Source organism: Trichosurus vulpecula, chromosome 8, assembly GCF_011100635.1.
Source record: "Trichosurus vulpecula isolate mTriVul1 chromosome 8, mTriVul1.pri, whole genome shotgun sequence".
Taxonomy (NCBI): domain Eukaryota; kingdom Metazoa; phylum Chordata; class Mammalia; order Diprotodontia; family Phalangeridae; genus Trichosurus; species Trichosurus vulpecula.
Genome location: NC_050580.1, coordinates 168,008,009 through 168,021,571, shown reverse-complemented (window position 1 = coordinate 168,021,571; position 13,563 = coordinate 168,008,009). Strand labels below are relative to the sequence as shown.

The 13,563-nt window shown below is 38.0% G+C and overlaps 1 protein-coding gene across 1 annotated transcript in view; it reads left to right on the top strand.

Moving 5' to 3' along the window:
* Window positions 1-2,697: 2,697 nt before the first annotated feature.
* Window positions 2,698-13,563, top strand: part of SCG3 (secretogranin III) — a 52,779-nt gene continuing 41,913 nt past the window's right edge. The window contains exons 1-5 of the mRNA XM_036734143.1: window positions 2,698-3,189; window positions 3,814-3,866; window positions 4,233-4,278; window positions 4,404-4,616; window positions 8,786-8,928. Coding sequence (XP_036590038.1) covers window positions 3,099-3,189; window positions 3,814-3,866; window positions 4,233-4,278; window positions 4,404-4,616; window positions 8,786-8,928 — 546 coding nt within the window. The 5' untranslated portion in view covers window positions 2,698-3,098. The remainder of the gene's footprint in view (window positions 3,190-3,813; window positions 3,867-4,232; window positions 4,279-4,403; window positions 4,617-8,785; window positions 8,929-13,563) is intronic.

Sequence of the window (13,563 nt, the reverse complement as noted above, 5' to 3'; positions counted from 1 at the left end):
CTGTCCCTAGTGAACTCACGTCCTATTGGAGGAAAACAATATGAATATAGAAAAGTAAATACAAAATATAGAAACGTACATGATAAATACATAGTAATTTCTGGTGTGAGAGCACTAGCAACTGAGAGGATCAGGATAGGCCTCATATGAGAGATTGCACCTGAGTTGAGTCTAGGACAGGGAGTCTTTTTCCCCCAGCTTTTATATAGAAATATTTATTTCAAAAGACAGAGTCACAAATATACAAACTTACTCTCCCAGCATATGGGAGGAAAAATTCTCTCTTTTTGTACCACCTCACTCTCTGGGGAGTGGAACGGGACTAGATTATAGCTTAGCCCAGTTCCCATACAGTGTGAACCCAGTTCCAAATCTAAAACCTGCCTCAGGTTCAAGTTCTAGGCACTCTGGCTTCGCAGGGGTTCCATGCTGATCTATCTGGCTGTACCATTCCCACCTGAAACTCTGGATCCAAGGTTATGATGTCTCTAACTCCCTGGTCCTGTGAAAATGAACTCTAACAACCAAAACTGAAGAGAACAAACATGGAACAGAAACAAACACTCCCAGGACCATTTCTGTGAGTCAGGGTAAAAGAGGGAGAGGCCATGGTTTTCATGCTGTGGGTGAACTGGGATTTTTCACACTCTGTACAGGGCAGAAAAAGAGTGGAAGTCTCACCAATTTTAAAGATGAAGGCAGCCAATCAAAGGAGACTATACCACCCATGTGGTAGGAGACACAGAGGTCTCCATGTTAGGTAATCTGGATATGTTCCAAAGACCCTTAAGGTGCCTCCATGTTAGGAGATTTAGGCATGCCCAGACAAGCCCAGTTTACATATTTTTCCCTATTTGAAATTTGCCAGTCCCAGCAAATTAGCAGGATTGCATTTTTTAAACACAATCCTCATCCCAAATTCATTTCAGTTCCCCGTGATCTCAGGGGGAGGAAGGTAATGAGCAATGTCCTTTCACTTGCTTCCTCAGTGCCATACAATAGAGTCTCAAATATCACATGCAAACCCACATGTACAGATGAAAATCACAGTAATCTCCAAATACAAAATCTTACAGATTCACAGAGTAAGGAACATTTCAAAAAGTTTCCCAAATAAGCCAACAGAGATTCTTAACCTTTTTTGTGTCAGTGACCCCTTTAGCGGTCAGGTGAAGCCTATAGACCTTTCCTCAGAATAATGTTCTACCCCCTACATTCAATATTGAAAGAAATAATAAATTTCAGTTACAGATCAGTGAAAATAAAGATGCAATTTTTCCCATCCACATTCACAAAGCCCCCTAAAATCTATCTATGGATCCCTTGGAGATCTATAGATGTAGGTTTAGAACTCCTGGTTTAGAAAAAAGCTGTTGAGTCAAAAGTCAGTACAACTTGTTATCCTTCTTTTACCAGGGACTAAAATTCTAAAAATGCAGTGGCCAACCAACTTGACCATAATCCTGATTATAGTCTGATTGCCTCCTATTTGGGGCTAGTTGAAAGAGTTCTGTTTCTCACAGAGCTCCAGAAGGGTGGGGTTATTGTAATCATAATAATCATGACAAGTAGTTTCTAAGACTGGTAGCTTGATTTGTTCAAGCATCCCATACTAGACACCTGGGAAGAAATCCAAAAATATAGAGTATATTTTTGCCCCTAACTATTTCACCCTTCCTTCCCATAGAATATTCCCTTTACAATTATTTCCTTTCTTCCTGGCTGGCCTCCAAAGAATTCAGGTCCTAGATCCCAGTAGAATTCCTCAGAGCCATATCCCAGAATGACTTTTATACTTGTCCTCCTCTGAGAGGGTCTTCTGGCATTCTCTTGCTATGCATACCTGAGAGGACTACTGAAAGAATACGTATTACTATATGGAAACAAAAATCATTTCAGGTTTTGCTTGTGTTAGATTGAAATTGTGTCATGACACTTTTGCCACTTTGAAAAAAAAAGTATCAGACTACTAAATGCAAATTTCTTTGTGGTACTGACATGCAAAAATAAGAGTCAGGAAAAGACTTAAAATATAAATCCAGTCTCTTAAAAGGCAGGAATTTTCCAAGGGAGAGAACTTACATCAAGTCTTAGGGCTGGGAAAGGGACTCTTAAATAGGTATTCAGAAGATTATTGGGGGAAAGAGGGTGAGTGAGCAGGCAAAAGCTAAGGGTTCTTCAGAGTTAGAGTCACTTGGATGGACCTGGGAGGCCAGTATGGACCTTAAAAGATGCGGTATATGTTCCTCCCTCCATTGCCAGGGATTCTGCAAAGTGGTTTCTCAATAGGGTACTATGATGACTCAAATAAATGGGGAATAGGGAAAGATTCCAAGGCTTGAGGAAATAAAGTATAAAGGATAGAGTGCTGTACCTGGTGTCAGGAGACTTAAGTTCAAATCCTACCTCTTAAACTAACTCTGACCTTGGGAAAAATCAACCTCTCCGAGTTTCAGTTTCCTCATCTATAAAATGGAGATAGTAAAACCTGCTGGTACCCACTTAACAGGTTTGTTATACGCCTCAGGTGAGAGTACTTTATATGAATAAATATCAGCCATGGTTACTAAGAAGTTGGAAATATATCAGCCGTTGGCTGAAAAGCACCCACTCCGTCGCCCCTCCCCCGTACATTCACTCGGAATGAAGCGGTCCTGGGGTCTGCTGACTATTCCTTTTCCCGCCCCTAGCCTGGTTGGAGCATGCGCCTCCTCTTCTCACAGCCTCCAAGCTGCCGAAGCTAAATACGGACTACGCCCTAGGAAATTGATTGTAGTCTGGGGGAGTTCCGCCAGCTCCCGTTCTCAGAAACTTCAGCACCTCAAGGGGCGGACAGCGCTCTAGCAGCCCTTCCAGACAACTTCAGCATCTTGGAAAGCCCTTTCTTCTCTTCAGCTTTTCCGGCAGGTGCAGAACGGAACAAACAGCCTCCTCTCAGTCTACTCTCCCTCCCTTTCCATTCCTTCTTCCTGTTTTTACTCCTCCTCTCCATTCATAACAAAAGCATTGCTACCAGTGCGGGTGGGTCTCTCTGCAGTTCTGTCAGCAACGCCAGTTGCCTGTAGCCCCTACGCCAAGCAGTTTCCGCAGGGATAAGCATGGGGCTTCTCCGGATGGGGACAATGATTCAGGTGCTGGCGCTTGTCCTGAGCCAAATTCATGCTTTCCCCAAACCAGAGGGCAGCCAAGGTAGGTGTACATCCGCCCTTTCTTTTTTGTTGAGATAAAGCTTTGAAATAAAATCTTTGATGTCACACTTTCTGTTCAGACCAAATCCATGTATATTAGGCAGAAAACAAGAAAAATCTGTTTTGATATACATCTAAGCCTGAAATTTTATTCAAATACCCTATTTTGAAAAGAAAAAAACACCAACACACACACACACACACACACTAATGTTTTGTTTTGTTTTCTACTTGTGTTGCACTGTTTTCCGGATATTTCATCCATGTCATGTTCAGGATAGAGCTTTTAATCTCTTAATTTTACCAATCCAATTATACTTCTGCTATGTTAGAAGGGCTTTTAAGTCAAGTTTTTAAAATGTGTATTGGATTCAGAGAAGAGTATAAATCTAGGAAAATCCAGAAAACACAGAATCCAGAGAAAAATTCTGACAATTTTTCTTATAATACAATTTGTCTCCACCAAAATCCTAAAGAGATGGTTTCTCTTCCTCTGTAGATTTTACGACCATTTATTCTTTTTATGAGAGAAATGTAAAATGCTTTTGCTATCCATATTTGAGTTAAAATACATGTGACTTTTCAAAACACCATTAATTATATATAATGTGTGTGTTTATTCTAGATAAATCTCTACACAACAGAGAACTAAGTGTAGAAAGGCCTTTGAAAGAACAGGTAGGTCAAATGAAAAACTCTAAACATTATTTTGTGTTTTTTCTTCTTATCATTATTTCTTGTTATGCATTGTTATTATAGTCATTATAACATCAGAAAGTTTAGGAACTAAGTAGCCCTTAGCACAAATTAAAATGAAATCTCTTGATGACTGAAGTTGATTTTTGGCAATGTCTGGATATTGAATGATAGAAGCACACAGATTTGTACTGAAATAAATGCTAAGGATATAATCTAGCATCTTATGCATTATATGAACCCTATGTGTAAATGTATGAACTTCCTAGAGATTTTTTTAAAGAATGTAGTGGCATATGTATAAACAATGACTGGAACTTCCTCTTTCTTTGCTTATTTCACAATTAGATTGCTGAAGCTGAAACAGATCAGATCTTGAAAACAGCCCCTCCAGGTAAATATATACATGTAAATATATGTATGTATGAATATGTATATATAATTATTTAACTAATCTGAAACCTGATGATCTTAACCTAAAAGATAAAATTATGCTGGACTTGTGGGGTTTTCTTCCAGAAAACAAGGCAGGGGAAAGAAATTATTCTTCCGATAACTTGAACCTGCTAAAGGCAATAGGAGAAAAAGAGAAAAGGGAGAAAGAAAGGAAATCAGTACAAAACTCACCACATAATAAGAAATTGATTGTGGAAGATGTAGACTCAACCAAGAATCACAGATTGGTGGATGACTATGATTCTACGAAAAGTGGACTAGAGAATAAATCTCAAGGTATTTAAAAATAAACTTCCTTCCTATTTGCTTTACACCTTACTGCAATTTAGCATGATTACAGGATTAAGAAAATTCCATATTTAAGAAAGACCCACTATACACTCATAATCCTATAGTGTTAAAACAAAAATTGTAATAAAGTCACAATCACTGTGCAAGGCTACAAGCTATATACACAATTCCAAGTTTGGATTTCCATGGCAAGCTGATTGATGCTTTGGGGAAAGAAAACATTTGTAATAGAGCTCTGGATTCTAGGTTAGGAAGACCTGAGTTCAAATGTGCCTCAGACACTTACTAGTTGCATGACACTGAACAAATCATTTAACCTCTCAGTCTCAGTCTCTTAACCTTTCTCATCTGGAAAAGGGGGATAATGCTAATAATAGCTAAATACTCATAATAAATAATATTAATTTGTATTAACATAAGTCACTGTTAATAATATTAATGTACCTATAATGTGAATTGTATTATTAGTAAAATTAATAATTAATACTAATAGCACCTACTTCACAGGATTGTATCAAATGAGATAATGTGTAAAGTGTTTTGCAAACCTTAAAGCACTGTACAATTTTCCATTTGATTTAAACTCTGAATACAAAGTAAAACTATAAAATTAACATCAAAATTAGTTAGTAATATAAAAGATGGGAAATTTTACAATGAAAGAAAATGCCCAGTGTCCATCATTGCATATTCTGTTCTTTTTTCCAGTGCCTTAGGTATGGTAATGGTACATATATGCCTAGAGGAAGGGATTTGTCCTTCCATTCTCTGCATGGGTGCCTAAGAATGCCTAATGTTCTTTTCTTGTGTCCTTATTCTGGTCCCTGACCGCAGGAGAATTAAGCTCATTATTTTTAGTTTGTAAATCTATGACCCATTGCTGAAAGGCAGCTACTAATTAAATTTGCTTTTTAATAAAGCAACACAACCTGAAGGGTAGTCTAAATGAGGAAACTATATTTTGCTTTATCCTTAAAATTGATGACTAATCTAGAAATTTTGATTTCTTTTCAAATTTCCTTTCTTAATTTGTGATTCCAAGTATAGGACTTGAAGTCAGTAAACTACAAATGTGTCTGCATGTGACTGATTCAATCATTTTGATGAAATTGACTGATTCAGGCAAAAGGTTGTTTGACTCAATTGACTGGTCATTTTAACCAGTTGTGCATGGAAAAACTAGTCACACATTGCATGCCTGAGTTGGCCACTGACTTGTTATATAACTATGGACAGTTTAATTTTAATTTCCTAAGTATATAGAAATATGCTTAGTTTCAAAGGATTTACCATCTAGTATGATGACAATAGGAGACAGACAGACAGATAGATAGGTAGATAGACAGATAGATGAATGATAGATAGCTATGTCTATATAATCTATATAAATAGATATCTGTATATATCTATAGCTATATATATAATCAATGTGTAATACATATAACCTATATCTTTATATCTACTGATAAATATATTGTAGTTACAGAAATTTACAGTTGGAAGGGGTCTTCTGATCCAGGCATATATGTGTATTTATCTCTAATTCTAATCCTTATTGGATTGGATTTTATATAGTCATATCTAGAATCACCTGAATGGGACCTGAGAGGGAGCAAGGGACAGTTATATACCAGGGGAAGCCTCTAACTCTTAGTAATGTTTAAGGAGAATGAATTGTGAGAGTGATTCTGGTCCACTTCCACTACTGGAGGAAGCAATGAACTTTTTTCAAAGATCTTATTTTGAAGAGGAAAAATTATTTACCCTGAACCTGAGACAATCAAAATTATTAACAAATGACTATAGGACCCTGGAAGACTTGGGGATATAGATATAATAGCTATATCCTTTTGTCATCAAGTCATCATGAAGTGGGTACTTGATAAAAGTCAATAAGAGGTGAGTCTGATTTTTAATTTGAATCTTGTCTCCAACATATTTTACCAATGTGACCTTAGCCAAGTCACTGAACATGATAAGGTTCTCATTTTCCTAAACTGTAAGATAAAGGAGTTAAACTAAATAGCCTTCGAGTTCTCTTTTAGCTCTTAAGTTATGATTTTTTTATCTGATCTCTTAAATTTGTCTTCCTTCTGGGACCATGTAAGAGAAGGGAGAAATAGCCACTTTTGCACATATGGATGAATGATCCTATATGTTGCTATTCTATTCAAAGTTTTGGTCAGAATGTTGAAGGTGTAACCACATATAAGCAGCAGTTCTTCTCTTCACACATCTGTTCCCAGCATGCTTTCTGGCAAGCGCCATGCTAACAAAATTCTTCCAGTAGCTTTTGTTGCTGCTAATAAAAAGCTCAAGGGAATATTGAAATGGGAAGGAGAAAAGATGTTTCTTCCCCTCTGTGCATTGCTAGCATCCTCCCTATTGGAAAGGAAAAAGGAACAAACTGAAAAACAAAAATAATCATCCTGCTATCTCCAGCCATAGAAAATAACCTTTCTTCCATAGACCCCTGGGGACAGAGTAGAAAGCAAAATATTTTTTTCCCTTGCCTGATTAAATCTATGCAGGACTTCATATGTTTACAACAAGCCTACTGGTAGAACATGGGGTTAAGCAAGAGTTAATTTGTGCACCTGTAAAAGAATTAAAAGGTATAAAGGTGGAAGGAGAACCCCAACCAAAAAAATGAGGGATACTTTAAATTGTCAAAAGATATGGTAAGCAGGTAGCTAGGTGGTGCGCTGGATAAAACACTGGTCCTGGAGTCAGGAGGGCCTGAGTTAAAATCCAATCTTAGATACTTACTAGCTGTGTGACCTTGGGCAAGTCACTTAACCCCAATTGCTTCAACAACAACAACAAGAAGAGATATGGTAAGCCTGAGCCATATTGGGTTTATGAAAACAACTCAGAAGGCTTTTTTCTTTTTCTATCCATTGCCCTGATCCACAATTCTGAACTAAACCATTAAAAGTGAATCTAAATGATTGTACCTGGCTGCCTCCTGTACTTCTCACCCCATTTTTTCCTTCATGTTTCTTTTGAAGCAACACAAAGAAGTTGTTTTGCCAGAAGTTAAAGAGGTCACTAGCTGTAGGGAATCTAGAAAGGGACCTGAGAGAGGAATTTCTCCTTTTGTTCCCCTAGAAGATATGAATGTAAAGAGCAGCATCAGAATAATAATACTCTGACCTCCTAACCTTATAAAAACATTATAAAAGTTATTTGGACAGTACTAGCCAGGGAGTAAATTACCTGAGGGTTATTTAGCATCCTGGAACAGAAACACCATTTCTTAGATTTCAAGCATGAAAACTGCTGCATGAGATTAGCCTTAGGGTAACATAAAGAGCCAAGTGCCTTATAAGCTTGATGTACTTCACATGGCATAGAATGGAAATAAACGAGTGATGCCTGGCAGATCTCCAGGGAATCTGGTGCAATGCCTCATTGATAGCAACCCTCCCCTTGCTATTAGAGTTCTGTTTCCACAGCATTGGCCTTAAAGAAATGCAGTCAGATTTTCCCCGGTAAATCCAGGAGCACATAATTGCATTCCATGCTGCATAGATTTGCATATTGGGAGCTTAAGAGTGTAGATTTAGAATTGGAAGGGATCTTAGAGACCATCTCATTCAACAACATTTTATAGTTGAGGAGCTTGAGGCCCAGAGAGGTGGTGACTTTCCCAAGGTCACTCACGTAGGTAATGACAGAGGTAAAATTTGAACCTAGATCCTCCAACTGCAAAACCAGTGGAAATTTCTTCTACATATGCAAAGCATTAACCTTATTGGTATAGCCAGATCATCTAATCCAAGCCCTTCATTTTACAGATAAGGAAACCGAGACCTAGAGAGGTGAAATGTCTTGCTCAACATCATACAGATAGCAAGTAGCTGAGCTAGGATGCAAACTCTAATCCTCTTAAAGGAACCGACAATCTAGGATTCTTTCCACTACTCCATGCTGCATCTCTTACAGGCTTAAAGAGCTGCCTTGGGTGCTAAGAGGTTGAGTGACTTGCCAATGGTCACACAGCCAATTTGTGTTTGAATCAGGACTTGACCTCTGGTCTTTTCTAGCTCCAAGGCTGGTCCTCTATCTGCTAGACTTCTGGTTTCTGCAGATTGTAAAACTATTCAACAAAAATAGATGATTAGCAAGTAACCCAATTATGCTTATTCTAGATGATCCAGATGGCCTTCATCAACTAGATGGAACTCCTTTAACTGCTGAAGACATTGTCCAGAAGATCGCCACCAGAATTTATGAGGAAAATGACAGAGGAGTATTTGATAAAATTGTTTCTAAACTTCTGAATCTTGGCTTGGTAAGTCAACTAAATGCCTAACTTGCTTGAAGTCAGCCACAACAGAAAGTCAAGTGGTCGCTCTTTTATTTTCCATCCCTTTCATTGGAGTAATAGCCTCCACTGGCCCTGACCTATCTTCTTACAGGACTCTATCCTTGCTAGGGCTACAAAATTCCCTTGCTGCTGTATGATGCTGAACACTTGTGTGGTCCACAGCTGAAGGAAAACCTCACAGTGTTTCTCTACAGAAATACTCTAAGGGTACTTGGCAGAGGTGGGACCATGGGCTTTAGAGCTAGAAGAGACCTTAGGGATAGTTTGATCCAGTGGTATCAAATTCAACTAGAAGCCCTGTGAGTCACATATTGGCTTAGAAAACCAGAAAATAACATTATCTATGTTATATTACATTTTCATTTTTTTAAATTTCCCAATTACATTTTAATCTTGTTCAGCTCCTTGGGAGTTTTGTGATTGCCTGCAAGTTTGACATCTCTTATCTAGTCCAATCCCCTCATTTTATGATAAAGAAATTGAGTCCCAGAAAAGTTTACATGATCCCCACAAGGTCACATAACTAGAAGATGTTGTTTGAACCCAGGGTGTTGGGGTTTTTTTTCACTCTAATTACAATACTTTTTTATTCTATCTTTTTCTATAAAATACATTTCTATGATATCTTCTCTTTCATACATTACCAGAGTATCCCATATATCCCTCCCTCTCGTTTCACCTCTCCCAGAGAGCGATCCCATATGACAAATAGTATTTTTGAAGAGGAAAAAAAAGTCAGTACAATTAATTGCTATATTGAAAAAGTCCAAAAACACATGCGTTATGTAACACCTGTGGACCTCCTGCCTCCATGAAGGGCTAGGTTGGGAGTGTCTTCCCATATCTCTTCATTTGCATCCCACTTGTTTTTTGCAATTTTTTATATTTACTTTTGATTTTGGGTGTGTCATTCTTTCCATTTCCATTTTAGTTACTGTGTGTGTTATTTTCTTATCTGTACTTACTTCACTCTGCATCAATTCATATAGATCTCTCCATAGTTCTCTGTATTCATCACATACATCATTTCTTACAGCACAGTAACATTGTGGCACTACATTTTTAATGACTTCACTTCTCTAAAAGTGAATGGGATAGTTTCAGGCCCTCTTGGAACCTCACTTCATCCTTCTTACATGCTCTAGTATTTAGAAAATATGGACCATAGAAAGATGGGGAAACCAAGACTCAGGATTGATAAATAACTTCAACAAGGACGCATAGTGACAGAGCCCAATTTCCAGAGCCAGTACTCTTTCTACTGAATGTACCCAGGGGCTACATATTAATTTGGATCTAACAGAAATTATATAGTAAATCTAAAAATGTAGTCTGTATCACGTGCACTTTGAGTTGCTTTTTTGTGGGGATCAGAGGTTATAATTAACCACTATACTCTCTGATTCAGCCTCCTTGCATATATTGACAGTTATTACATGTTAGAGCTGCAAATCTGAAGGGAAGCAGATAGAATGGGGTTACCAGTATACTATACATAACAGCTGTATGATTATGCCATGCAAGTCATTTTACCTCTGAGTGCCCCGGGTGTCTCTCTATAACTCTGTTACAAGTGAATTGCTTAATGATCTGCAAGAGCAGAGAGAATTTCCCTACACCAGTGAAACCGTAGGTTGAGTACAAAAAAATGTTTTAATGAAATGTTTTATGGTATATTTATGAATAAAACTTATATGTTCATGGTTAGAAAGACAGTAAGTTACAGGTCTCCACCATTTACCTCTCTGAATCAATTTTAATTGGTGAAAATAAATAAAACTTTTAAAAAAATCTTTTCTTTATAAATAAGGGTGAGGAAGGGAATAAACATTTATATGGGACCTATTGTGTGCCAAGCACTGTACTAAACACTTTTACAAATATTATTTCATTTGATTCTTACAATAACCGAGTAAGCAGTAATTAAATGACTTGCCCAGGGGCACATAACTAGTAAGTATCTGAGGTTAGATTTGAAATCAAGTTTTTCCTGACTCCAGGCCTAGTGCTCTATCCTCTTTGCTACCTACCTGAAGGAGTGAAGGAAAGTAAAAACAAAGAATATGGCAAGGGAACATGGTAAAGGCTATCATTTTATATACATTGTTTTGTCAAAATCTGTATCTGCATTGGGACATTTGACATCATTGAAGCATCGTCTGGAAGGCTGAAGGAATGACCTTCAATAGCAAATAATGACTCACCAGGAAAACAGGGAGAAGATTCTCAGATGGAATCTGTCGTATGTCCCGAGTTCCATTTTATCTGTGTTTTATACATTACTAAGTGCATGGTGTGTTCAATATGTTTTTGTTTAATATTCAACTCTAATATTCAATATTTAATATTCAAATCAATATTTAATATTCAACTTTAATATTCAACTAGAATCCTATTGAAGGAGAAATTTACTCTAAGAATTAGCACAGCTTTAGCATTATTTCAGGATTAGAATATCTCCTAATTATACAGGAATATGTACGTGAAATAGCTGTAAAGTCAGGATCATCTGCAGCTCCCTCTCAGTTCAATCAATTAATGAATAAAGTATTTTTTAAGTCCCCACAAAGAGCTGGGAATACCAACACAAAAGTATACTAGTCCATGCCCTCATGGAGCTTGTATTTTACAAGTTCACAGATTAGTAGATACAAGATAAATACAAAATAAACACAAAACAATTAACAAGTGGGAGCCAAGATGGTCCTGCCTCCCTCCCTTGAAGGAAGAAACATTTTACCCACAGCTTAAAGGGCGTTCCAAGCAGCAGAAATAAGGAGGGAAGGCATTCCAAGCATGGGGAAAGCCTAGGGAAAGACAAAAGTGGGAGATGGAATATTCCGTAGAGAAAAATAAAGCTGAGAAGTGGGCCAAGGGAAGTGAAGGATCACATGTGTGTCTAGGGAGAGAAATTACTGGCACAGACAGATCTGTAGCAAGTCTAGTGAGTGGGATTTCTTTATAGAAAGCTCTGCTTTCCTGCCCTGCCATATGGTCTTAAGAATACATCTGACCCAACCAGAGGTATTTAAACAGTGAAGTTAGATAAAGCTTAAACATAGCAAAGAGAGGCATCTCTGCTCTGGTTTTAATTGGAGTTAGAACCTCCTGGGATATCAGCATCTTCTAGAGTTAGAAGATGGTCTGATTCAGACCTCGAAACCCAAGGCTAGTAATGTGACAATTTAAGAACAGATTTCTAGTGTTAAATGCTGGAAAGTCCACCTGGGATAATGGCAAAAACACCACAATTGAAGTCAGGAGAGAACTGAGTTTGAGTCCCACCTTCGATATTTACTGGCTATGTGATTATAGAGAAATCATCTAATCTCTCTAGGCCTCAATCTCCTCATCTCATAAAAATGGGAATAATGCTTTAGTATCTATACCATGGGACAGCAAGGTAATGCAGTGGATATAGTGTAGAGTGTGGGGCCTGGAGTCAGGAAGACTCATCTTCCCAAGTTCAAATCTGGCCTCAGATACTTACTTTCTTTTCTGTGTAACCCTGGGCAAAACCCTGTTTGCCTCAGTTCCTCCTGTAAAATGAGCTAGAGGAGGAAATAGCAAACCACTCCAGTGTCTTTGCCAAGAAAACCCCAAGTGGGGTCATAGCCAGACATGACTGAGCAACAGTAATCTATCCTACAGAATGATTGTGAAGAACAAATGAGACAATTTATGTAAATTCTTATACAGGCCATTATAACCCAGCTCCTTTCCCCGTATTGTCTTAAAAGAATGAAGTCAGGTGTATCTACCTATGGGATGGTTGATAGGGATTTTTCTGCATAAATCACACTTTGGGACAACTCTGGAGAGAAGAAAAGCTACCCTGAGTATAACATTTCCACCAGTCATATGACCTAAAATAAATTATTGCTAATTGCTAGGGTTTTTTTCTCCTTAGTCCTCTGGAAGAGCTGATTGGAAAGGAAAATAAGAGGTGAGATATAGGAGATCTGATCTCCCCTTTTCACGCAGAAAAGGAAGAATATAACCTACTATAAGAAACCCTTGACTTACATTGGTGACCATGTTATTTAATCTACTTCATGGAATATTTCTACAATTTGTTCTAATAGCTTTTGCTATGATTCTCCTGTTATGGCTCCTACAGGGTAATCATAGCCCCTGGAGCAACAGGATAAAAGGCTCTTTCCCTGCTTCCTGATGCATTCAGGTTTATGCCATGCCCTAGTGATGCTGCTGCAAAACAAAAGCTTTCATAGCTGCTAAAAATCAGTGTGCAGAAAAACCAGCTCAGAGGAGAAAAGATAAGAGCATATGGAGTTAGATGGATTCAGATGTAATTTCTTAAGCAGAGTTCCCTCTGGCTCTGCCCCCTCTCTGTCCTGGGCCTCTTGCCCAAAGAGATTTGGAAAACATGAAGGTGGCGGTTTGCTAGCAGGGTAATTCTGCTCTATTTCAGGAAGTGATCTTCCCTCCTTTCTTCATAAATCTGCAGAGGGCTTTACTTCAGAACTTTTTTGGGGACCATGCTTATTATTTGCTGCAATCTTGATTCTGCCACTTCCTTATTAGAATCACAGATTTAGAAATAGAAGAGTCCAAATAGGCCATCTAGTCCACCCCACA